The sequence below is a fragment of the Mobula birostris genome, chromosome 10 (assembly GCF_030028105.1).
Source record: "Mobula birostris isolate sMobBir1 chromosome 10, sMobBir1.hap1, whole genome shotgun sequence".
NCBI lineage: Eukaryota > Metazoa > Chordata > Chondrichthyes > Myliobatiformes > Myliobatidae > Mobula > Mobula birostris.
The window spans coordinates 66,900,352-66,925,305 of record NC_092379.1 but is presented as its reverse complement, the minus strand read 5'-3'; the positions used below and the strand labels follow the sequence as shown (position 1 = coordinate 66,925,305).

At 42.8% G+C, this 24,954-nt stretch overlaps 1 protein-coding gene across 1 annotated transcript in view; it reads left to right on the top strand.

Moving 5' to 3' along the window:
* stk26 (serine/threonine protein kinase 26) overlaps positions 1-24,954 on the top strand; it is a 105,782-nt gene that overhangs the window by 65,049 nt on the left and 15,779 nt on the right. The window contains exons 3-7 of the mRNA XM_072270399.1: positions 9,360-9,416; positions 17,314-17,422; positions 18,884-19,041; positions 20,065-20,250; positions 22,249-22,397. Coding sequence (XP_072126500.1) covers positions 9,360-9,416; positions 17,314-17,422; positions 18,884-19,041; positions 20,065-20,250; positions 22,249-22,397 — 659 coding nt within the window. The remainder of the gene's footprint in view (positions 1-9,359; positions 9,417-17,313; positions 17,423-18,883; positions 19,042-20,064; positions 20,251-22,248; positions 22,398-24,954) is intronic.

Sequence of the window (24,954 nt, the reverse complement as noted above, 5' to 3'; positions counted from 1 at the left end):
CTGTCCTTTCTTCCCCCTTGTGGGATTGTGCCAAATCCGTATCTAAAGTATCTCTTTGTGTGTTACCTATTGTTCTGTTGTATCTACCTCCCTTGGGCACCAGGTCTCCTCTTGTCCCTTGGAAGTTAGCTCTGTGGTGTTTCTTTATCTGATGATTCAATGATCCTTGCTGCTTACCAACCAAAGCTTGGTGCACTCAAAGGCCAGGCCCGAACCTTGGTCACTGGAACTGAACAGAATCCATCAGTGGCCTCCATCACCATTGTGCTGAAAACATGCATATTATAGAGGTTCTCTTTTAGAAATTATCCCTTCTTTGTCCTAATATTACCCCAATCAACACTGAAGAATTCAATGCCTCCTAATATCACAAGAGTTCATATACAACTCTTAAGTTTTCTGCAGCTTTGTGTCACTTTTCAGTAATCTATAGGGCATCCCAAAGCATATCGGCTTCCTTCTTGGTGAACTTTAAACAAAATGTGTTCTGCCCATGAATCTTCAATGGGATTACTATAGATGTAGGTTCAATGGTTGGCATGGATACAATGGGCCAGAGGGCCTGTTTGTGCGTAGAATTAACCATGTGCTCCCTCTCCATCACCAGTTCATACTGCCGGCCCACTTTTAATCTCCACCCTTATCTGCTCTGAACACTTTGTGTTGAGGAATATTAAATTCCATCTCCTGCCCTTTGAGTCTCTGCAGAACTAGATTTAGATCTAGAATTAGATCATGCTATGTGGCATGCCTGAATTTCACCAACATTGTTCATTACTTTTTTCCTGTGAGGACAGATAAGTTTACATGAAATTCCATCCAACTGATCAAAGCAATGACGGGTTCAAGTGCAGCAAATCAGGACAAATTGTCTCCACTGGTTGGTGAAATCGGCGGCATTAAATGTTACGATGAATTCATGGGTTATAAGGGAATCAATGTTATGAGCAATAATGTGGAGCAAAGATCAGATCCACCAGGATCAATGAATAGCAGAACAAATTCAAGGCGATGAATATCTGACTCCTGCTTAGAGTCAGAGCCTTACAGCACAGTAACTGGCCCTTTTGGCTAATCTAGTCTATGCCAAGCCATTATTCTGTCTAGTCCCGTTGACCCATGAACCATAGCCCTCCATACCCTTCTCATCCACGTACTTATCCAAACATGAAATCGAGCCCAAATCCACCACTGCTTCTGGCAGCTCATTCTACACTCTCTCAGTAAAGATGTTCTCCCTCCTGTTCCCCATAAACATTTCATCTTTCACCCTTAACCCATGGACTCTAGTTCTAGTCTCACCCAACCTCAGTAGAAAAAGCCTGCTTGCATTTATCCTATCTATACCTCAAAATGTTATATACCTTTATCAAATCTCCCCTCATTCTCCTATAATCCAGGGAATAAAGTCCAAAATCTATTCAACCTAACTCAGGTCCTCAAATCCTGACAACATTGTTGTAATTTTTCACTGTATTTTTTTAATCTCATTGTTATCTTTCCTGTAGGTAAATGGCCAGAATTGTACACCAAATTAGGCCTCAGCAATGAGTTATATAGTTTCAACATAACAGCCCAATACCTGTGCTCAGTATTTTGATTAATGAAGGCCAATATGCCAAAATCTCTCTTTACAACCCTATCTGTGTGTTACCACCGCTATCAAGGAATTATGATATATATTCCCAGATCCCTCTGATCTACCATTGACTGTGTAATTCCTACTTTGGTTTGTCCTCCCAAATGCAGTAGCTCACACTGATCTGGATTAAATTCCATCTGCCATTTTTTTTTTTTTTTTTTTTTTAGCCCAGTTTTCCAGCTGGACCAGATCTCACTACAAGTCTTCATAGCCTTCCTCGCTGTCCAATTTGCCCCTAATCTTGGTGTCATCGAAAAATTTGCTGATCCAGTTTACAACATTATCATCTAGATTGTTGATGTAGATGACAAACAGCTACAGACCCAGTTAGTCACAGCCTTCCATTCTGAGAGGCAACCATCTACTATCACTCTTGGCTTTTCTCATAAGCCAATGTCGAATCTACCTTATCCTGAATGCCAAGTGACTGAACCTTCTCGACTAACATCCACGCAGCTCCTTGTCAAAAGCCTTGCTGAAGTCTATGTAGACTGTATCCACTGTCTTTCCTTCATCAATTTTCCTGGTAACCACCACAGATATCTCTAGACACAACCTACTATGCACAAAGCCATGTTGACTGATTAGGAATAGTTTCTCTCTATCCAAATACTTGTATATCAAATCCCTTAGAATACTTTCCAATAACTTACCCACTACCAATGTCAGGCTTATTGGTGTATAAATTCCTGGTTTATTCTTAGAGCCTTTCTTAAATAACTGAAAAACATTACCTATTCTCAGTCCTCCAGCATCTCACCTGTGACTAAGAACGTCTTAAATATTTCTGCTAGGGCCCCTGCAATTTTGCACAAGAATCCCACAAGGTCCAAGGGAACACCTTGTCTGGCTTGGGGATTTCTACACCTTAATTTGCGCCAGGGCAGCAAGCACCTCCTCTAATCTGTATACAGTCCATGACCTCGCTGTTTTGCCTCACATCTATACTCTCTGTATCCATCTCTAGGGTAAATACAGATGCAAAAAAAAATTAAGATCTCCATTATCTCTTTCGTCTCCATACATAGATGACCATGCTGATCTTCAAGAGGACCAGTTTTGTAATGTATCTGTAGAAGCCCTCGGGATTCTCATTCACAAGATCTTCTAGAGCAACCTCATGCTTTCTTTTAACCCTCCTGTTTTCCTTAATGTTTTCTTGCATTTCTTATATTCCTCAAATACCTCCTTTGTTCCTTGCTGACTATACCTTCTTCTTAACTAAGGCCACACACTTAACATGCACTGCTTTGCCAATAAACCTGTCCCAATCCACACTTGCCAGATCTTTTCTGATACCATCAAAATTGGCCTTTCTCCAGTTTGTTATTTCAATCTGAGCACCAGTCCTATCTTTCTCCATAATTATCGTGAAATTAATGGAATTATGATCGCGAGATCCAAAGTGTTCCCTTACACACACTTCTGTCACCTACCCTGTCTCAGACCCTAATATGAGATCCAGTATTCTCAAACCGTGCTTCTATTTAAGTTCTCATGTGAGTCAGGTTTGCAGTGTTAGGGCAAAGTTGTGGGGGAAAGAATGATAAACATGTTTAACATAGCTATGATGTGAAATATGTTGTATTACAAAAGCAGATTTAATGGTTACTTTCAAAAGAGAATTGTAAACATTTTGGAAAAGATTTGCAGAGTTTTCAGGAATGAATGAGAAAGTTGGGTCAATTAGATAGGCTGATTGAAGAGCTCAGAATGACCTGCTGACCTTTCCTCAGTCCAGCAAAATTTGAATCATTGTGTAATTTGCAGCATCAAACTTGCTCAATTTTTCTGCTTGTGTCATGATTTGGGCCCTGTTCCTTTTTTTCTGTTGAGGTGAAGCAATGATTCAGAGGAAGTGGATGGAATTTCATCAGTTTGCCCTTGAATGGGGCAATGTATATGAGCTCTTTGCTGTGCTGTTATTTGTGAATGTGCTGCAAAGCAAACATCATGGAGTCTTGCAGCGCAGAAACAGGCTGTTCAGCTCAGTTTGTCCTTGTCAAACAAAGTATCTTCCTGAGCTTGTCCCATTAGCTTGCATTGGCCCTTATCCTTCTGAACCTTTCCTATCCATGTGCCAGTCCAAATGTCTTTTAAACATTGATATTATACCCACCTCTGTCATTTTCTCTGGCAGCAAGTTCCACACATCCTCCACCCATGTTTTTTTTTCCTCTCAGGTCCCCTTACACCTTAAACCTGTGTCCTCCAGTTTTAGACTCCCATGCCCTGAAAAAAGCACTGTGGCCACCTACCCTGTCTATGCCCACCTGCCCTGTCTATGCCCCTCATGATTATTATAAATCTGTATAAGGTCATCTCACAGCTATTTCCACTCCGGGGAAAAAAGTCCCAGCTGTCAGGTTTCTGCTCACAACCCAAGCCCGCCAGTCTAGGCAGCGTCACTGTGCATTTTTCCTGCACCTGCACCTTCTCTGGCTTAATCTCATTCTTCCTGTGGCATGCTGAGCGGAACTGTACAGGTATTCCAGGTGTGGTCTCACCAAGCAGATGTCTTATACAGCTGCAACATGGCATCCAGGCACACCCTCTCATCAGTTCCCAGGAATCTTAAGCTGGTGTGTGATCAGGAGAGTGCAGGGAGATCCATGTTTCTGTCCGGCTGACGCCAAGCCCCCTCTCTGGGATACATCTCCACACCGCATGCCGCAGGTCAGCTGGACTTCAGTGTGACATCTCATCAGCAACACCTCGAAATTTGACCTTGCCAGCAACCTTTACCTGTAAGTGATGATTTGTTCTTTAATGAAGGTTAATGGTCAGTAGTGAGTTCCTGGGGAAAGCTGAACATTCATGCTCACACTGGGGACACTGTAGTGGTACAGCTCCACTGATGATGCTTCAACACTGACCTTTGGCTCTTTTAGTGTGGAGTTTTCACATTCTCCCTGTTATCTTGTGAGTTTCCTCTACGTGCTCTAGTTTACTCCTATGTGAAGTGATTGGCAAAGACGTTATGAGGCTTGTGGCTTTATTATGGTACATAGGAAAGGTTATCTGGAAAGCCCTGCCTAAAGAAAGGTGAAGGAAATAGTTTTAATGATGAGTCTAACAATATGAAACATAATTGACAGATTCACTAGGATTTTACCTGGATTGGAGGACTTTAGTTAAGGGGAAGAGTTTGAATATGCTGGGCTCATTTTCCTGGGACTGAAAAGGCTGAAGAATAATCTCATAGATTATAGATAGGGCTGACAGTCAATCCTTTTTCCCCATAGTAGGTGTGCAGTACTGTGCAAAAGTCTTAGGCATTAATATAAATTTGTTTCAGATGTTTTTTTAGATTTTGTTTTTGTTCTGCATTAGTGTGTCAGTAGAAAAAAAGCAAATTTAGATTTCCAAACATTAATTTTTCAAAAAATTAAATGTTACAGAATTTTTTGTATTTCATTAAAGAAAGTAATTAATAAGTAAAAGACTACTTTTGAATTAAAAACTTGATTACTTTGTAGGTTTTTTAGCCCACTGGATGATTAACCAAAAATAATAAGCAGAAGCTATTGATTGGTGACATTGAGTTGAATGAACTAAACTGATTAACTGAAACAGAAATGGGTGTAGAAGGAATCAAACTGGGCGGACAGCCAAACTAAAAGTTGGGGGTGTGGCTGATGGGACAATTTAGTCTTCTAATCATCAATTCTTACACCATGGCTAGAGTGACACAAGGTGGTCACCCTGCATCAGCAAGCTTTCTCCTGAGCAGAAATTTCGCAGCAGATAGGCGTTTCAAGATGTGCAGTCCAAGCTCTTCTGAAGAAGCACAAAGAAACAGGCAAGGTTGAGGACTAGAAATGCAGTGGTCAGCCACGGAAGCTCGGTGCAGCAGATGAGACATACATCAAACTGATGTCCCTTCTAAGTTGGAAGAATTTCACTGCTTTCAGTTCTGAACTCTCACAGACCACTGGGAACCCAAGTCCACCCCTCTATAGTCCAGAGAAGCCTTGTCAGAAGTGGTCTTCACGGAAGAGTTGCTGCCAAAAAGCCGTTCTTTCAAGTGGAAGCAAAGCCAAGAGACTCACCTATGCACAAAAACACAAGGATTGGGGCAATGAACAAATGGCAGCAAGTGCTCTGGACTGACAAGTCAAAATTTGAAATTTTTGACTGAAACAGGAGGTAGTTTGTCTGTAGAAGAACTGGAGAGTGCTATGTGGATGAGTCTGCAGCCAACAGTGAAGCACAGCAAAGGTTCCCTGCAGGTTTGGGGCTGCATTTCTGCAAATACAGTTAGTGATCTGGTCAGAATTAATGGGAGCATCAATGCTGAGAAGTACAAGCAGATTCTCATCCATCACACAATACCATCAGGGAGGTACCTCATTGGTCCCAATTTCATCTACAGCAGGACCACGACCCCAAACACACATACATCCAAGGTCATAAAGAACAATCTTCGGGGGGAAAAAAAGAACAAGGAGTTCTGCAGAGGATGGTATGGCCTCCATAGAACCCTGATCTGAAATCATTGAAGATGTCTGAAATTACCTGGAAAGCCAGAAGCAAGCAAGACAGTGAACGTCTGCAGAAGAACTGTGGCAAGTTCTCCAAGATGCTTGGAATAACCTAATGACTGATTTATTTATTTATTATGATAAAACTTCAGGACAGATTACCTAAGAGAATTAATGCAGTTTTAAAGGGAAAGGGTCGTCACACCAAATATTGATTTGATTTAGTTTTTTTACTGTTTACTGCTCTTTATAATAGTTTTTGTGCTACTTAGAAACTTTTCCTTTCATTATTTTTGAAGGCATATTTGCAGGATTTTTTCTTAAATGTGCCTAAGAGCTTTGCACTGTGCTGTATATTTAAAACAAAATAACAGTGTGTATGTTTAAGGTGATAGGTAGGAGTTTAAAAGGAATCTGAGGGAGTAAATTTTTTTATGGATGTTGGTAACTGAAGCACACTGCCAATGGAATCGGATACAATCATTGTATTTAAGAGAGGCATTTAGACAGGCCCTTTATGGTCCTAATGTGAGAAAATTAGATTTATATGAAGGTCCGAAAGATTATGGGTCAAAGTGCCCTTGCCTGTGATGTTTGACTGTACAGCTGTATGGCAGGGCAATGAGAAATGGGTAAGGATGTGGACAGATTGAGTTATTTGTAAACTGGTGCATGGAGCCAGATTGATATCTTCTATCTCATAGCACTCTGTGTGAATGGTTAGCCCTAGGGAAATGCTGGTGCATGACAGATTGACCTTGTCAGGCTGTCGTTATTCCACACCACGAGCATCCAGTAGATTCTCCATATTTTCTGGTCAAGACAGATCTGCAACCATGCCGTAATCTTTTGGCATCAGGAGAACATGGTTACAATCATCATGAGGAAGTGTTGGAGATGGATTGGGCACATGATGAGAAGAGAGGCTGCCAACAGTCACACCTGGATTTCTGTAACAGAATGTCTAGTCCTATTTGGAGTCACTGCTTCAAATCCCTGTTTTATGCTGTTGGCGTTCAATGACATTTCCAGAATACTATACATCCAGGACCAGGCTGGAATGACATCCAATGACATTTCCAGAGTAATAGACATCCAAGACCAGGATTGAATTTATTTTGGTGTCAACCTTGTGTGAATTGAATTGGCTGAGGAATGTTGTTGTTCTTCTGAACCTTTTATTAACAAAGGGAGATGCCAGTCCTAGGTTCATATTTTGATAGGGCCTGTGGATTCCAGTCCATTTGGGGGAGGGGGGTGGGAGAGTGGGACTTACTGACAGAGATTGGGAGCGGACTGTTAACCACTCCTGAACCACGGTACTGGGACATACAAATACAGAACACAATTTGTTACAATACCTGTGTCTGACTTTGTTATTCTTTTTCTGTTTCTTCATTTGTGTCTGTCTCAAACTCTTCCTGAGACACAATTCTGTTCCTCGCCCACTCTTCTCCTCCCTCGTTCCCTCCTCGACCCCCGTCTCTCTTCCTTCACCACTCCCTCCTCATTCACCCCTTTCCCCCTTTAACATTCTCTTGATAATTCATTGAGATGATGGATACAGGGAGATCTTTGCTTGGGTCGGGTAGACTGGAACCAGGGATCGCTGTCTCTATTCTGTGAGAGGCTCCCTGCATATGGGGCAGAATGGCACAGCTGGTGGAGCCACTACATTACAGCTGGAGACTGGCCTCATCTCAATGTCATGTGTAGAGTCTGCATCTCCCAGTGACTGGGATTCCTCTGGAGGTTGATTGGCCATGGTGTGTGTGGGTGATCGGTAGGGTCTGAGGGAAGTTATGGGAATTATTGTAGCTGACTGCTTGATGGTCAGTTCAGACTCAATGGGCTCGGCCCATTTCCTTGCTAAGATAAGAATAGACCGGACAGGAAGTGTGGCACCTGCATTGTTCCCAAATCATTCGTCAGTAGTCCAATGGCATCTTTTGTGTCTCCCTGAGAAGTGACATCACTTGGACCATGCAGTATCACTTGGTACTACAGGGCAGTGTTAACTCCCCTCCCGTGTGCATGGGGGTCTGGGGGCCACAGGTACTTCATAAACAAGAGTGATTCTGAGTTAATTCATGAGTTAATTCAAGGAAAGGTGCCACACCATCTCCATCAGCACCAGGAATGGCACAGTGTTTGGCTCACTTGCTGTGACCAGATTTCAACAACTGACACAAGAAATGAACTGCTGGGGCAACTCAGCAAGTTGAGCAACATCCATGGGGGGAGAGGGGTGGAAAGGAATGCTAATGTTTTGGGTCAAAACCTTGTATCAGGACTTGATTCCTGCTCCCCCCTCCCCCCCCCCAACAGATAGATGCTGGTCAACCTGCCAAATTCCCCTAGCAGATTGTTGCTGCACATTCCAGTATCTGCAGTCCTTGTGAATCTCCACTTTCAAAAGCTAAACACAGCAACACACACCTCGTGCCTGAACAGTGCCAAGTGACACCATTTTTGCAGTGAGGTGTGAAACTATGTTCCCATCCGCCCTTTTGGATAAACGAGAAGGATCCGAGAGGATAGGTGGCACAATGAGATGTGAGAGGAAATCCATGCAATCAAAGGAAGAAATTGCGAACTCCGTACAGAGATCACCTCAAATTTCAAAGTAAATTTATTATCGAAGTTTGCATATATCACCATTTTATAACCTTGAGATTCATTTCCTTGCAGGCATTCACAATAAAACAAAGAAATACAATAAGATCAATGAAAAAATTACACGCAAAGACTGACAAACAAGCAATGTGCAAAAGAGGACCGACTGCAAATAATAAAAATAAATAAATAATACCGAGAACTTGAGTTGTTGAGTCCTTGAAAATGAGTTCATAGGTTGTGGGATCAGGTCAGAGTTGAGGTGAGTGAAGTTATCCACTCTGGTTCAGGAGCCTGCAGTCAGAATTGAACCCAGATCACTGAAGCTGTGAGGCAGTGGCTCTGATCACTCTGCTCTATCTATGGGAGAGTCTTTCCTCAGTGACCAAGCCCTTATTTTCACTCAGTTCACATCTGCAGGAAGCGTTCCCCCTGCCCCCCCAGTCCAATCCTCTTAATGAGGAATCAGATCACGGACAATGGACTTGGGCAAATAGTCCCTTTCCCAATATCCCTGACTCTGCAGGTAGGGAGAATGCTCTGATGTAACATATTTTGATTCTCATTCACTGATTACACTGATTACTAACTAATGAAATTTGTTTCTTCCTTCACAGGGGACAAAGTTATGGATCATAATGGAATATTTGGGAGGTGGTTCAGCCTTGGACCTTGTAAGTGTGAAATCTCTTTATTAGCCTCTGCCTAGTTCCTGCAGTTTCAGAGGGAGCAGCTTGAACTTGCGATCTTGTTTTCTGTTTCATTACCTCTCTGTAATTCCCAAAAACAAAATCTGGGGAATGAGAAATCAGGGAATATTGAACATTGGTTATCCTTACAATTATGAATGTTGGTGTCTGGAATTCTAAGATATCCAAGTAAAAATACTCCCTTGTAACTGTTGAGTACTGATTGTATCCTGTACTGGGTGCTTTCACGCCCCCAAAACTCCAACTTGCCACCATTGATCACCAAGCCATTATTTGATGATGGTGGTTGCAGTAACCAAGATCCTCTGTGTTCAGGAAACTGGTCTATCTATTACGTTGTTTGATTGTGTAAGCTCACGGTGCGGCCAAAATACATCTCAGCAATGTTTTTTTATTGGAAAACCAGCCAGATTAAAATGAAAGGCAGCATCTAGACAATTTTTTTTTGCCCCTAGACGGCATGCAGGCATGTCGGGTAAGGAGTCTTTGGTGGAACTACAGTGCTGTTAAATCCAACAACTAAACCCTGTGGGATTTGCCTTTGTTTGGTCACAGTGGACACTGGGGAGTTCAGCAATAGTTGTAGTTATTCTCTGATGGAGAACAGTTTGCATTGAGAAGCAAAACGGCAGACCTGACTCCCCAAAACCAGTTCTGCTCAATTGTTTATCCGTGTTATTCTGTTCTCTCATTTTTCACATGACAATGTGGAGTATTTGCTTTGCGTCTTGCACACAGCATTAGCACTTGCCATCATCACTGCAAGCTGATTACCCTGAAGAGAGAACTTTCTTGACCCAATGAGCTTGCGATGCATTTTTAGAAATTAAACCCATAGACAGGTCATCCATAGCAAGATCCAGACAAACTCCTTTTGGTGGTGTTGACTGAGGACAGAATGTTGGCCAACAGACCATGGCAAATTCTTCTTTTCTTCCAGTAGAATGGGGTGGGGGGGGTGGATCTCATTGAAACCTATTGAATGTTGAAGAGCCTCGATAGTGGATGTGGAGAGGATGGTTCCTATGGTGGGCGAGTCTAGGACCGGTGCGCACTGCCTCAGAATAGAGGGACATCCATTTAGAATGGAGATGAGGTAGAATTTCTTTGGCAAGAGAGTGGTGGATTTGTGGAATTCGTTGCGACAGGCAGCTGTGGAACCCATCATCACTGAGTATACTTAAAGCAGAGGTTGATAGATTCTTGATCAGTCAGGGCGTGAAGGGTTACGGGGAGAGGGCTGGAGACTAGGGCTGAGAGGGAAATGGATCCGCCATGATGAAATGGCAGAGCAGACTAGATGGACTAACCAGTGTAGGTCTGCTCCTATTTTCTTGTCCTAGTGCCTTGAAATCTTCCAGACCACTAGAGGGAGTCTCAGCTGAGCATCTTATCCAAAGGGGTTGCCTCTGGCCCCTTGGCACTCTTGTGTTGCACTGGAATGTGGGCCTTGTTTCCAGAGAGATAACTACAAACCAGCGATGCCTTTCCTTGGATAAGACAAGACCAATGCTTTGCCTATTCTTTGTCATTTATTGGAGAGTAGCAATTTTTTTTGTATGTTATGTACATGAAAGATTTGACAACATCCATTCCAATACAGGAAATGGCTGAAGTTGTGCAGTGTGCCAGGATGGATCAAATGGCACAGCAAGTGGAAAGGAGTGGAGTAGACAGGGATCTAGTTTTAGTGCAGAGAACACAGTCAGCAAGTAGTGCAGCACATAGCTAGGAAGCAACACGGCATGCAGTCCTTTACCGAGACAGCACTGGTTATTGGAAATAGAAAAGTATTGTTATATCTGCAATTGGTGCACAGAATGCATTTTGGTCCCCTTATTGAAGTAAGGAAATACTGGCATTGGAGACAACTCGGAAGAGATTCATTTGGATAATTCCCAGGGTAAGAGCATTGTCCTATCAGGAACAGCTTTAAAAAAAAAAATAGACCTGTATCCTTTATAATTTAGACAAATGAATGATCTTATTGACAAGGTTGATGCTTCCACTAGTGAGAGAGCCTCAAATGAGGGGACATAGTTACAAGGAAAGGGTGGTTCTTTTTTCATATATTCTTTGAAGGGATGTAGGTTTTACAGATGGAGCTAGCATGTAATTGCTCTTCCCTAGTTTCCTTAGTAGAGGTGATGGTGAGCTGCCTCTTTGAAATGCTAAAGTCCTTGTACCCACAATGTTGTAAGGGAGAAAATACTGGGATTTTGACCCAACAACAACAAAGGAGCAGTGACATATTTCTGAAGTCAGGATGGGCGGAGACTTCCAGTGGGTGGCGGCCCCATGCTTTTGTTGTCCTTGTCCTTCCAGCTGGTAGAGGTTGTTGGTTTGGAAGGTCCTGTCTAAGGAGGTTTAGTGAGGAGCTGTAGTGCTCCCTGCAGATGGTACAAACTGCTGCTGTTTTGTGTCAATGGTGGAGTGAGCGAATGGCTGTGGATGGCATACAAGTCAAATAGTCTGCTATCTCTTATATGGTGTCGAGCTTCTTGAGTGTAGCTGGAGCTGTACTCATCCAGAAAAGTGGAGAGTTATTTAAAACGGATGTGTGTTGGTATTCCTTCTCATAGGAAGTGATGATTTTCCGGAATCTGTGAACGGTATATAAAAGGAAAGTGGGTGAAAGTGGGGATCAGGCAGAGAAGACGAGATGAGGTCTGAGGTAAATTGGCCAAGATTATATTGCGTGATGGTGCATCTTGGAGAGACCAAGTGGTCTATTCCTAATCCAATCTCTACTCCAGCCCTAACTCTACCCAGTGTGATGGAAATTAAACTTCACTTGATCTTCATACCTGCTCACAACCTTTCCCTTTGATGGTCAGCCGACCAGCGTTGTATCACACACTTGTTCCAGATCTCAGGCTGTCCATTGACAGGTTTATGGGAATTGGGTTTGAAACTAGAACTAGCATTTGAAACTTAAATCATTTTTTCAGATGTCCCAAATCATTAATGAGCTATCACACTGTGACAGACAGCTGAATAAGAGGGACTGGATTATCTGTGATCCTGGCTGAGGGATGAATATTGGCCACTCAATAGTTTTACAAGTGAAGAGGGTTCAGAGGAAATTCACCAGGATGGTGACTGGTTTGGAGAGCGTTTGTTATCAGGAGGTTGTTTACCCTGGATCGAAGAAGGCTGAGGGATGAATCGATAGAAAGTATGTAAGATTATGAGCAGCAGAGATAGGTTAGATAGTAAAAATCTCCTTTTCTGTGTTGGCAGTATCAAAAAGCAAGAGGGCATACTTTTAAGGTGAGTGAAACAGTTTGAAAGGAGATTTGAGAGGCAAGTTGTTTTTTTGACAGAAATTGGTTAATATCTGGGTCTTGCTGCCAGGAGGCACAGAATTGTATACAGTTAAGGGGCAGTTAGACACTAAACAGACAAGGCATAGAATAATAACAGTCTTAATATAGGCAAATGGGTAAGTGGGACAAAACAGTCAGCATCTCTTGGGCTGAAGGGCCCATTTCTGTGATGTTTAACTCTGAGTCTATTATAGGAACTTCTGTCAGTACAGAGGAGACAGATGTCCTGACCCTGGAGCCTGTTTGGCCGCATCACATAATTGTAGCAGATCCTGCGTCTTGTGTATTTCTCCCAGACAAATGCCTGCTTCTTTTTGTTCCCAAAACTGGGCATGGTAACAGGCACGTGGCCCCTCAGTCAAACATCTCATTCAATGGTGACTGGCTACTGCATAAAGGGTAGCACTCTCTTTGTACCTGATGACCAGGCCCTGTCCCTGAGCCCACGATTTTGTCGTAGAGACACACAGCACAAAAAGGGACCATTTGGCCCACTGAGTTTAAGCGTTAGCCGTCCATTTACGTTACTAATCCTACATTAATCTCATTTTATTCGGCCCTCATTCTGGATGTTCCCACTCACCTGCACACTGCGTACATCACCCAGTTAACCCACCGGTCACAGGGAGAGGACAGCATCATACCCAGTTACTGTAGCTGTTAGGACACTGTACCTCCGGCTAATGCTGCTGATCCCTTTTTGTTACAATACTTCTGTAAAAAGCAAAAATGTAAAGACCTACTTTTTGATACACCAAAACACTCAGAATGTGGGAAGGAAAACATTGACAGCTGAATATGGTAACACCATTAAAACCACTGAGGCTTTACCTTGGCAACGTAATCAAATATAAACTTAACAGTCTTCTGTAAAAATGGACTGAACGTTTGCGTGCAGAGCTGTTTGTTATGTGCCGTGCCGTATGGTGTGGGAGATGATGGTCCTTTGACCATGATTGTTCTTGGCAAATTTTTCTACAGAAGTGATTTTCCGTTGCCACCTTCTGGGCAGTGTCTTTACAAGACAGATGACTCCAGCCATTATCAATACTCTTCAGGGATTGCCTGCCTGGCATCAGTGGTCACAAAATCAGGACATGTGACATGTGCCTGCTGCTGCCATCTCTTCACGCGACCCTGATTGGGGGCTAAGCAGGTGCTACACCTTGCCCAAGGGTAACCTGCAGGCTAGTGGAGGGAAGGAGCGCCTTACACCTCCTTTGGTAGAGACGTATCTCCACCCCACCACCCTCACAAGCAAATTAAAGGAGCAGTAAGAGATGGAATGGCAGGGTGTGAGGGGGGACGTAGAGTTATCAGAGAGGGTTTTGAGGATGAAGACCACTCAAGGCTCAGGTCTGCAGTCACATTGGCTCCAGGAATAACATGAAGATGATTCACCATTCCAGAGTTGGGGCTGGGTAGTTGTGGGGTTGAATGAAGTTAGAGGCAAGGAAAGGGCACATACTAATAATCTGAAAATATTGGCAGGAGTGTTTGCAAGCTGACTACAGATTACTCCCAGAATTGATGCTCAAGTGCAGTGTTGTCATTTGACAGTTTCTAAGTCCCCATTCTTAATGTATTACTGCATAACTTCCACAAGAAGCTGCCACTGACATCTGCATCACCTGTCTTTTCACAGCTGTTTACAATCCACACCACTGCAAGGCTTTGGCTGCAGGACCAAGAAACAGCAAGACCTCAGCAATAATGAGGCCATTAATGTTTCTAAGCATAGCAATTAGCACTTCTGTCCCTTCAGTGAACGCTGTCCTGCTTCACTAGCGGTCGCAATCAAATTCTTCTCAGAGTTTTCTTCCTCCCTGCACGGGGAGATGCTGTCCTTCCATCCATGGAAACCTCCTTCTCATCTCCTGGTGCTCAGCACTCCTCCCAGTGTCAGAGGACTGTGTAGCGTTAGACAGGCCCTGTAGCCCATCACTTCAGTAGTGGTTTCTTCAATCATTCTGTCGTGGGTAGGAAGTCCCTGGTTGAACCACGGGGCAGCATTCTGACCCCCAAGTGCAACAGTGTGGCTGGATCTGGAGCTTACCTGCTCTAGAGACTTGGCTTCAGTCCCTATCTAGAGTGCTGTTTGTTTGGGGCTTACACATTCTCTCTTGAATTGTGTGGGATTCCCCTGAGCAACATCATCAGAGGTTCTCACCACCCAAGCCATGCTCTTTTCTTGCTGCTGCCATCAGGTAGAAGGTAGAGGAGCCTCAGGACTCGCACCACCAGGTTCAAGAACAGTTACTAACCCTCAACCATCAAGCTCTTGAGCAAAAGGGGATAACCACACTCACTTGCCCATCCATTGAGATGCTCCCACAACCAATTATCTTACTTTAAGGATTCATTATCTTGTTAACTCATGTTCTCAGTATTTACTGCTATTTATTGATATTTGCATTTGCAGTTTATTGTCTTCAGCACTCTCGTTAATCTTTCATTGATCCTGTTATAGTTACTATTTTATAGAATTGCTGAGTATGCCCACAGGAAAATAAATCTCAGGGTTGTATATGGTGATATACGTGTACTTAGATAATAAAATTTGCTTTGAACTTTTCTCCCACATAGCAGAGATGTACAAGTTGGTTAATTAGCTGCTGTAGATTGCTGTAAATGTAGGTGCGAATCGGAAATATGTGCAGATGGGCTGTTGAGTAGGAGGATGCAATTGATGGTTAATTACCTGCTGTAAATTGCCCCTCATGTGTAGGGAAGTGGTGGAATTTTGGAGGAGGTGACGATCCTGGGGTTGGGGGGAGCAGCCTCACTCTGAGATCTGGCACAGACTTAATGGGTTGGTTGGACTGCTGCTATATTTTTTGAGACAGACTGGGATTAGTCACTGCTGGTGAAGTCATGTTGCAGGACCTCAACCCAAAAGATGACCATCTCTTTCCTTCCACAGATGCTACATGACCCACTGGGTTTTTCCAGTAGTTTTTTTTTTGTGTGCCAGTTTTCAGCATCGTCAGTCTCTTTGTCTCCACTTATTAACAGGTTCCAGTCAATCTAGATCAGCTCTGAATCTGCCTGGTGTAAGTGGTCAGCAGGAATGTGATGGGCCTGTTTCTGTACCATGTATCTATATGCTGCGTCTTAGCAACAGACTCCCCTACTTTTGGATCTACAGTTACAGTGTGGGTGAAGATCCCTTTTGCAGGTGTCAGAGGTTAGAGTTTGCTGGGGGAGGGAGTGGATAGGAGCTAAATATCTGGCCTCCTTGCAGGAAGCATTCCAACATGGAACTGACAGGCCAATGCTGTGGAAACTGAAAATGCAACTGCGAAATACTAGAAAGTAAAGTAGGTTGGACTACCTCTTTGGAAGGAAGAAAAAAATTAACTTCTAATAGTGTTTGGCTCCCCTGGATTTTTCAGCTCAGTCTTCGGAGATTGTAATGTTCATAGCTTTATGGGTTTGGGAGGTGGAGCCCTTCGCAATTACCTCAACATTCAATCAGGTCATGGCAAATCTGAATGTGACCTCAGTACCATATTCCTGCTTAGCCCACTTCATATGGAAAACCTTGCCGTAAAATACTCAAAGGCTCTGCTTCTTGTGCCCTTCAAGATAGAGTTGCAAAGATCTCAATCCTCTGAGAGAGGTTTTACTCAGCTCCTTCTTAAATGGGTATCTTGTTATTTTTAAACTATGATGCTCATCTCCAGATTCTCACAAGAGGAAGTTCCCTCTCCATGCCTCCCCATATATATTTCAATCAAGGCCTTTAAATTTCATTCTTCTAAACTTCAGTGCCTAACCTCTGACCTTTTCTCATGAGACAGCATTTCCCATTCTAGATATGACTGTCATAAGCCTTTAACATCTTTCCAATGCATGAGCAACCCTTTCGAAATAGACGCCAGTAGTCTATATGGTATTCTATATATGGTCTCACCAGTGCCATTTATATCTGATGCATAACTTCCTAACTTTTGTATTCAGTTCCCTTTGCAATAAATTCTAACTTTCTGGTTGCATTCCTACTTGCTGTATTAGATTTTGCGTATCATGCACTGGCACACGCAAGTCTCTCCATTATCTCAGAGCTCTGGTCATGAGACCAAACCTGGAGAATCCCTAGCTACGTCACCTTGTTGTGTAACATGTTTTGTGTGAGTCTTGTAGAGTGATACGACACCCCCACCCCCCAGTCCATGCCAGTCATCGACCGTCCATCTGCAGGTTTCCACCAACCTCCACAGATTCTAATCACTGCCCCTCAAATGTTCTTCCTTGTCTGTGAAGCACACGAGATGCTGGAAAAGTCTGAGTACTTATTGCAGAGGAGGCCTCTGATATCAGCTGTATTCTCCACTCAATACCTCTATCTGTTCAGCTTCTAACTGCAGTGTATTCTGCCTCTTGCACTTTCCCGAGCAGTTTCGAAGAGTCTCCTTTGCAACTTTCAAGAAAATTGGCATTTGCTCAAGTACTGTTATAATGCCTGAATTCTTGGATGTTTATAATAAATAGTCTGTGTTGCCTGTTAGTAATGGAAATTTCTCTTTCAGCTCCGGGCTGGACCCTTTGATGAATTCCAGATTGCTACCATGTTGAGGGAAATCCTCAAAGGTTTGGACTACTTGCACTCAGAGAAGAAGATCCACAGAGACATTAAAGGTAAGCTGTGACTTCAGCACAACTGAGTTTCAGGCTATGTCCACACTAGACCGGATAATTTTGAAAATGCCGGTTTCGAGTAAAAACAACAGGCGTCCACACTAGGTGTTTTTCAAAATATCTCTGTCCACACTAAAACAGATATTTGGGCGAATCTACTCCTACTGGGCATGCGCAGACACATCTACAGAAAACAAGCGAAGAGGAAACGGTATAATATTTACGTTTCCGCAGTGGCATTGTGCTATTTCCATTGGTCAAAAACTAGAGTACCTACAACAACAGCGAAAGAAAGTTTTCAACAATGTCTTCGAGGAATACAAAGAAAACTGGGAAAATCTTCGTTTCGATAGACAATGAATTCGAGCTGTTTCTGCAAGTTACAAACGACTACAAAGTCAGCAAAGCAGTGGAGATGTTTAACTTCAAACAAGCTATTAACGTAGACAATAAAGTACACAACACATGCATGAGACCGTCCTCTACCCAAGATCAACCATTACAAAATGTTAAATGGTCAACTCAACATCCAATCCCACATCAAACCCAAACCTATTAGGAGCAGAAGGGGGCACTCAACTCAATTTGAAATACTAACTACGAAGTCAGATGTGTACAGCAATTCATTTTCCCCCTGCACAATTCAAGCATGAAATAGTCTTAATCCTAACACAGTCACACAACCAAACCCAATTACATTTAAGGCAGCTTTTCTTCTTCAAAAATCTCCTCCTTAAACCCACCCTCCGCCAACTCTAGTTTAAATTCCATGCAGAATACTTTGGAGGATCAAGAACTAAGAGAGTGGAATCTGCTCAGTATTTCTGACATTAATATTTTTAAATATAGACTCAATCAAATCAATTTAGGGGATCTAGTCAAAAAAGCTCACTTTACAATTTAACTCTCACGCCGTTCACACCGACTGCGCGTTATAACAGCAATGGTCAGTCAGTGACGGTGCCAGCTTGGAGACCCCGGGGTACAGGAGATAGAAGGTACGACCACCGCAGACTGGGAGACCGGAGGGTACGGGTGGAAGAACAGAGGATGCAATCGGAGAAACCGAGAGGACCAGCTTGAAAGCCACTTCCAGTTTAAATTCCATGCGGAATGTTTTGGAGGATCAAGAACCAAGAACAGCCGTCCAGCAATGCTTGTGCAGTCCCAAGCAGAAGCAGAAAAAGCATTGTTGTTGTGGTGTTGTCATGACAACGTTTTTAAATCTCTCCATTTACCCCGTCCACACTACAACGCGAAACAATCGTTTTCAAATTTACACATTCCGGAGAGTGTTTTCGAAAATCTCTGTTTTCGGGGGATGAAAACGCCGTTGCAGTGTGGACAGAAGGTCAAAACGAAGAGATAAAGCTTTGTTTTCAAAATTATCCGGCATAGTGTGGACGTAGCCTCAGTTTTATGGTGTGAAGTGTTTCTCAACTCCTTGCATCTCTCCTCTAGCTGCCAATGTCTTGTTATCTGAGCAAGGCGATGTGAAGCTGGCGGACTTTGGCGTGGCCGGACAGCTGACGGATACCCAGATCAAACGGGACACATTTGTTGGCACTCCGTTCTGGATGGCACCAGAGGTCATTCAGCAGTCTGCATATGACTCGAAGGTAAGAGCAGTATGGTAGCTGGCTTCACAACTGAGCCCATTCAGTGCATCATTTCTATATTGCTCTGTGTATTCTTCTGCTGCCCTAAACCTTCAGCTTTTAAGTTCTCCTGGCATTTCAATTGTTAAACACAATGGCATCTTGAAACAACTTTACATTAGCTTCACAAACCCGAGAAACTCTGCAGATGTTGGAACTCCAAAGAAACGCACACAGAATGCTGGAACAGCTCAGCAGGTCAGGCAGTATCTTGGGGGAAAGAGTAAAGAGTCGACGTTTCAGGCTGTGGCCCTTCGTCAGGACTGGAGAAAAGGATGAGAAGTCAAGAGTAAGAAGGTGGGGGAAGGGAGGAAGAAGTACAAGGTGGTAGGTGATGGGTGAAACCAAGAGAGGGGGAGGGGTGAAGAAGAGAGTTTGGAAGTGGATTAATGAAAGAGGTAAAGGGCTGGAGAAGGGGAAATCTGATAGAGGAGGGGAGAAGACCATGAGCAAGAATGGAGGAGGAGGAGCACCAGACAGAGGTGAGGGGAAGGTAAGGAGATAAGGGGAGTGGGGGAAAACAGGAATGGGGAATAATGAAGGGGGCAGCGGGCAATTACCAAACTTCTGATCATGCCATCTAGTTAGAAGTTAGTCAGACGAAATATAAGGTGTTGCTCATCTAACCTGGGTTTGGCCTCATTGTGGTTGTAGAGGAGGCCATGGACTGATGTGTCGAATGAGGAATGGAATTGAAATGGGTGGCTACAAGAGAACCCAAATTATGTGCTGGAGACAAGGTGAATGGGATGGTAGATGTCCCTTGTCCACTCATCCCTCCCCACTTACCTTACTCCTGGTACTACACTCTGAAATCTCTTCCAGGGATTAGACTCTCCCTCACCACCCCCCACCCCCCCGCGCTTCTGGCTTCTGTCCCATTCAATTGGGTAATTTAATACAGAATTGTGCTTCCTTTTATCTGGCCACAACTGCTGAGCTACTGTGTGTGGTGTTGTAAATTTACTGTCTCTCTCCCTCCAGGCAGACATCTGGTCTTTGGGAATTACTGCCATTGAATTGGCCAAGGGTGAGCCACCCAACTCTGACATGCATCCCATGAGGGTTCTTTTCCTTATACCCAAAAACAACCCACCAACGTTGGAAGGAGAGTTCAGCAAATCTTTTAAGGAATTTGTGGACGCATGCCTAAATAAGGACCCATCCTTTGTAAGTATCAGCGGGATTGGCTTCAGGGTTCCGTCTCATGTTTGAGTAGCATCTGTTTCCACCACATGTTTGCTTGGGGGGAGATCTGATCCCTGTCCCTTCAGTGAGCGTTACACTGTGCTATTGTTCCATTGCCTTGGCTGTAATACGGCTTCATCAAAAGTCTGAAGGGGTTGAGTAATGGTTTCCTTCATACACATAGAACTCAGACTGCAGCCATTTCAGACAAGAACACTGCATAGTTCTGAGAACAGAGTGGCAGTTAATAATAAATTGCTTGCATTTGTATTTCAGTATGCACATGAAGAGAAAGTGTGGAAGGTTCAGTTAAGTTATGCCTAGAGTTTATCCAGACCAGTAAGATGCCATGAATGATCAGGCAATGTTCTACTGAAAGAGAAAATAACAGCGGGTTCCAGAAATTTGTAATAAAAACAGAAAATGATGGAAACATTCAGCAGGTCAGGAAGTGTCTATGGAGGTGGCACCAGAGCTAATGATATGTAGTTGCAAGAAAAAATTTGTGACCCCTTTCCAGTTACCTGGTTTTCTGCATTAAATGCTCATAAAATAACAAATGCAATCTACCTAAACTAATAACACACAAACAATTATACTTTCCATGTCTTTATTGAACACATTGCTTAATCATTCAATCCAGGCTGGAAGAAGTACGTGAACCCTTGTATTTTACTATGGTAGAACCTCCTTTAGCAGCAACAACCTCCATCAAACGTTTCCTGTAGCTGCTGATCAGACTTGAACAACAGCAAGGAGGAATTTTAGACCATTCCTCCATACAAAATTGTTTCAGTCATCAATATTTCTGGGATACCTTGCATGAACAACCCTCTTCAGGTCAGGCCACAGCATCTCAATTGATTTAAAGTCTGGACACTGAATTGGCCATTCCAAAACACAAATTTTCTTTTTAAACCATTCTGTTGTTGATTTACTCTTGTGTCTCGGATCATTGTCTTGTTGCATCATCCAACTTCTACTAAGCTTCAGGTGACGAACCGCTAACCTGCCATTCTCCTGTATAATGTCTTCGTTAAATTTTGACTTTATTGTTCTTTCAATGATTGCAAGCTGTCTAGGCCCTGAGGTGCCCCAGAAGGGTTGAGGAACATCGAAGCAGTCTTCTGCAAACCTGAGGCATGCAGCAATATGTTTTTTTTTAGAGAGCCAGCGTTTTCAATATGGTGTCCTTCCATGAACTCCATTCTTGTTCAGCACTTTCCTATAATGGGCACATGAACAGAGACTTTAGGAAGTTCTGGATATTTCTGCAGGGCTTTTGCTGTTGTCCTTGGGCTCATTTTCACTTCCTTCAGCATTGCCTGTTGTTCTCTTGGTGTGATCTTTGCAGGATGACCACTCCTAGGGAGAATAGCAACAGTACTGAATTTCCATTTGTAGACAGTTTCTCTTGTAGACTGATGAACACTCAGGTCTTTAAATATGCTTTTGTATCCTTTCCAGCTTCCTGCATCTCTACAATTCTCCTAAGGTCCTCTGAAAGTTGTTTTGATTGAAACATGGTGCATAGAAACAGATCTTCCTTGAGAAGAGCAGGCTGTCAGTAACCTGACTTGGTCTTTTTTATAGGGCAGGGCAACCCACACCTCTAATCTCATTAATTCCAAATAGCTAGAAGGCATTACCCCAGAGGTTCACATACTTTTTTGAACTTGGACCTTGATTGTTTAAAAGATTTACTGAGTATTGACGAGGAGAATTAACATTTGTTTGGCTGTTATTAGTTTAAGCAGATTGTGCCTGTCTATTATTGTGGCTTGGATGAAGATTGGACCATATTGTATGAGTATTTAATGCAAAAAAACAAGTAATTTCAAAATGTTCACGAACTTTTTGTTGCAACTGTATGTAGATCGAAGTTCTGCTAACAGGTCATTGATCTAAAATTCTCTGTCAGTCTGAGTGTCTTAGTACAGCCTGAAGAGGTATTGATTCTCGCTTTCCATTTCTGCTTAGCGTCCAACAGCCAAGGAACTGTTGAAACACAAGTTCATCCTTAAAAACTGCAAGAAGACCTCTTATCTCACAGAACTAATCGATGGGTACAAGAGGTGGAAAGCAGAAGGGCACAGTGATGATGACTCTAGTTCTGATGAGTCAGATTCGTAAGTGCTTTCTAATCTAATCTCTGAATATATAAGAAATTACTGGATTAATAATCCAGAGGTCAAATGTTAACTGCCAGAATACTGAACAATTCAGGCGAGTCTCAACTCTATACATGCCTCTCATAATCGTCTATCACCCCTCATTCGCCTTAGCTCCAGGGAAAAGAGGCCCAGTCTATCCATTCACTTCCCATAACATGTCCTCTTCCAGTAAGAATGATGGAAGTTTCTTATTAAGGGACATAGAAAGTCAAAGTTCAAAGTAAAATGTATTATCAGGGTACATGCGTGTCACCACATACAACCCTGAGATTCTTGTTCTGCAGGCATACTTAGCAAATCCGTAGAACAGTAACTGAAAACAGGATCAATGGAAGAGGAATAAAGAGCATAGAAGACAACAAACTGTGCAAATGCAAATATAAATAAATAGCAATAAATAATGAGAGCATGAAATAAACAAGATAGAAAGTCCTTAAAAGTGAGATCATTGTTTGTGGAAACATTTCAATAGATGAGTGTACCTATCCTCTTGTTCAAGTGCCTGATGGTTGAGGGTTAGTAACTGTTCTTAAACCTGGTGGTGTGAGTCCTGAAGCTCCTCTACCTTCTACCTGATGGCAGCAGGGAGAAAAGAGCATGGCCTGGGTGGAGAGGATCTCTGATGATGAATGTAGAGTCCAGTGAATATTTACATGAACAGGATGTTGCTTCTATTAGAGAGTATTTGCAACATTGGGTAATCTTAGATTGATTTCTCTGGAATGTCAATGACTGAAAGATGACCTGATTCAAGTATATAAAATTATGAAAGGCTTGGGTGGGGCAGTTAGTTTTTCCTTGGGTGAAAATATCAAATACTGGAGAGCCTAAGCTCTTTTAATACTATGGTCAAGTTGGAACAGTTAAGTAGCCTGCTCCCTTGTATCAACTGAAGGTATATACTGAATGGAAAATGTAATGATCGGGAAAGCTTTTAATGAGCTTTTGAATATTTCTGTGTCTTTGTGGAGAAATAATTAAACTACTTTCTACATTAGCTGTGATGTTATAATATAAATCAAACAATTACAGTGTGAAGCTCTGATGCAGCTGTTTGAGTACAAGTTGCAGAGTTTGCCCTGGGCCACTAGTACAACAAATTTCCACCACTCTGGTGCAGCAGGTAGTACAGCAGCCTCAGAACTCCTGTGAGTTAGATCCCCACCTTGGCTACAGTATGTCTGGAGTTTGCACGGTTATATATAGTGTGGGTGTATGTGTATGTAAATGATTGGATGAAAATGTAGGTAGTGATTCGGAGGTTTGCAAATAGCACAGAAATTGGAGGAGTTGTGGATAGTGAGAAAGGCTGTCAGAGAATAGCAGGAAATAGTTCAGTTAAAAATTTAGGTAGAAAAATAGCAGATGAAGCTTCATCCAGATGAGCATGAGATGTTGAACTTTGGGAGATCAAACGTAAGAGGAAAGTTGCGCAGTAAATGACAGGACCCTTAGGAGGATTGATGTACAGGGGGATCTTAGAAGTGCACAGCTCCATGAAAGGAGCAACACAGATAGGGTGGTAAAGAAGGCAGGCAGGCAGGATACTTGCCCTCATCAGTCACAGCATTGCATATAAATGTTAGGAAGTCACGTTTTATCTGTATGAAGCTTTGGATAGGTCACAATGGAAATGATGTGTGGAGTTTGATTGCCGTGCTCTATAAGTGGAGGCTTTGGAGAGGATGCAGACGAGCTTTACTAAGATGTTGCCTGGAAAGAGAGTATTACTTTAAGGAGAAGTTAGACAAATGTGGGTTGTTTTCTCTGGGCATCAGATGCTGAGGGGTGACCTGACAGAAATTTGTAATATGAGAACCAAATAAATGTAAAGGCTTAGACTCTTTTTGGTAGGGTAGGAATGTCAAATACGAAAAGACATAGCTTTAAGGTGAGTAGGGTGATCGTAAGGATATGTCAGGCATTTTTTTATTTACACTGAAAGTGGTAGATGCTTGGAAGATGCTCTCCTGGGAAGGTGGTGGAAGCAGGTATGAATGCAGCACTTTATTTCCCATCAGCTCGCTCCAGATTCTGTCTCCCATCTATACACAGACCGATTTACAGTGATCAGTTAATCTACCCACGTAGGAGGAAACGCACATGTTGCAGGGAGAACATGCAAAACTCCACACTATTTCATGGCATCTGAGGCCAGTTCTCTGGAGTTGAGGCAGCTGCACCACGTTCAAATGAAGAAATAGTAACCACGGAAGCATAAGAAACTGCAGATTGAAACACAAGGAAGACAGTTTGTAATCTTTTAAACCCTGCTGTCTGAAATATTCCTAATACTGAAAAATATTAATAGATGGAACAAACTAGTTTGTCAGGGCTGGTGAGTTACAGTGCAGCACTAATGGATTAGCATGCATTAAAAGCTGACACAGACCTCCTGCAACATAGTACGAGACATTGAGGATACATTGTAATAGTAACTCTGGTTTAAATTCACATCAGCTCAAGCGTTGTCTATTAATCCAGTTGGAGAAAGCTGCAAATCACGTAATCT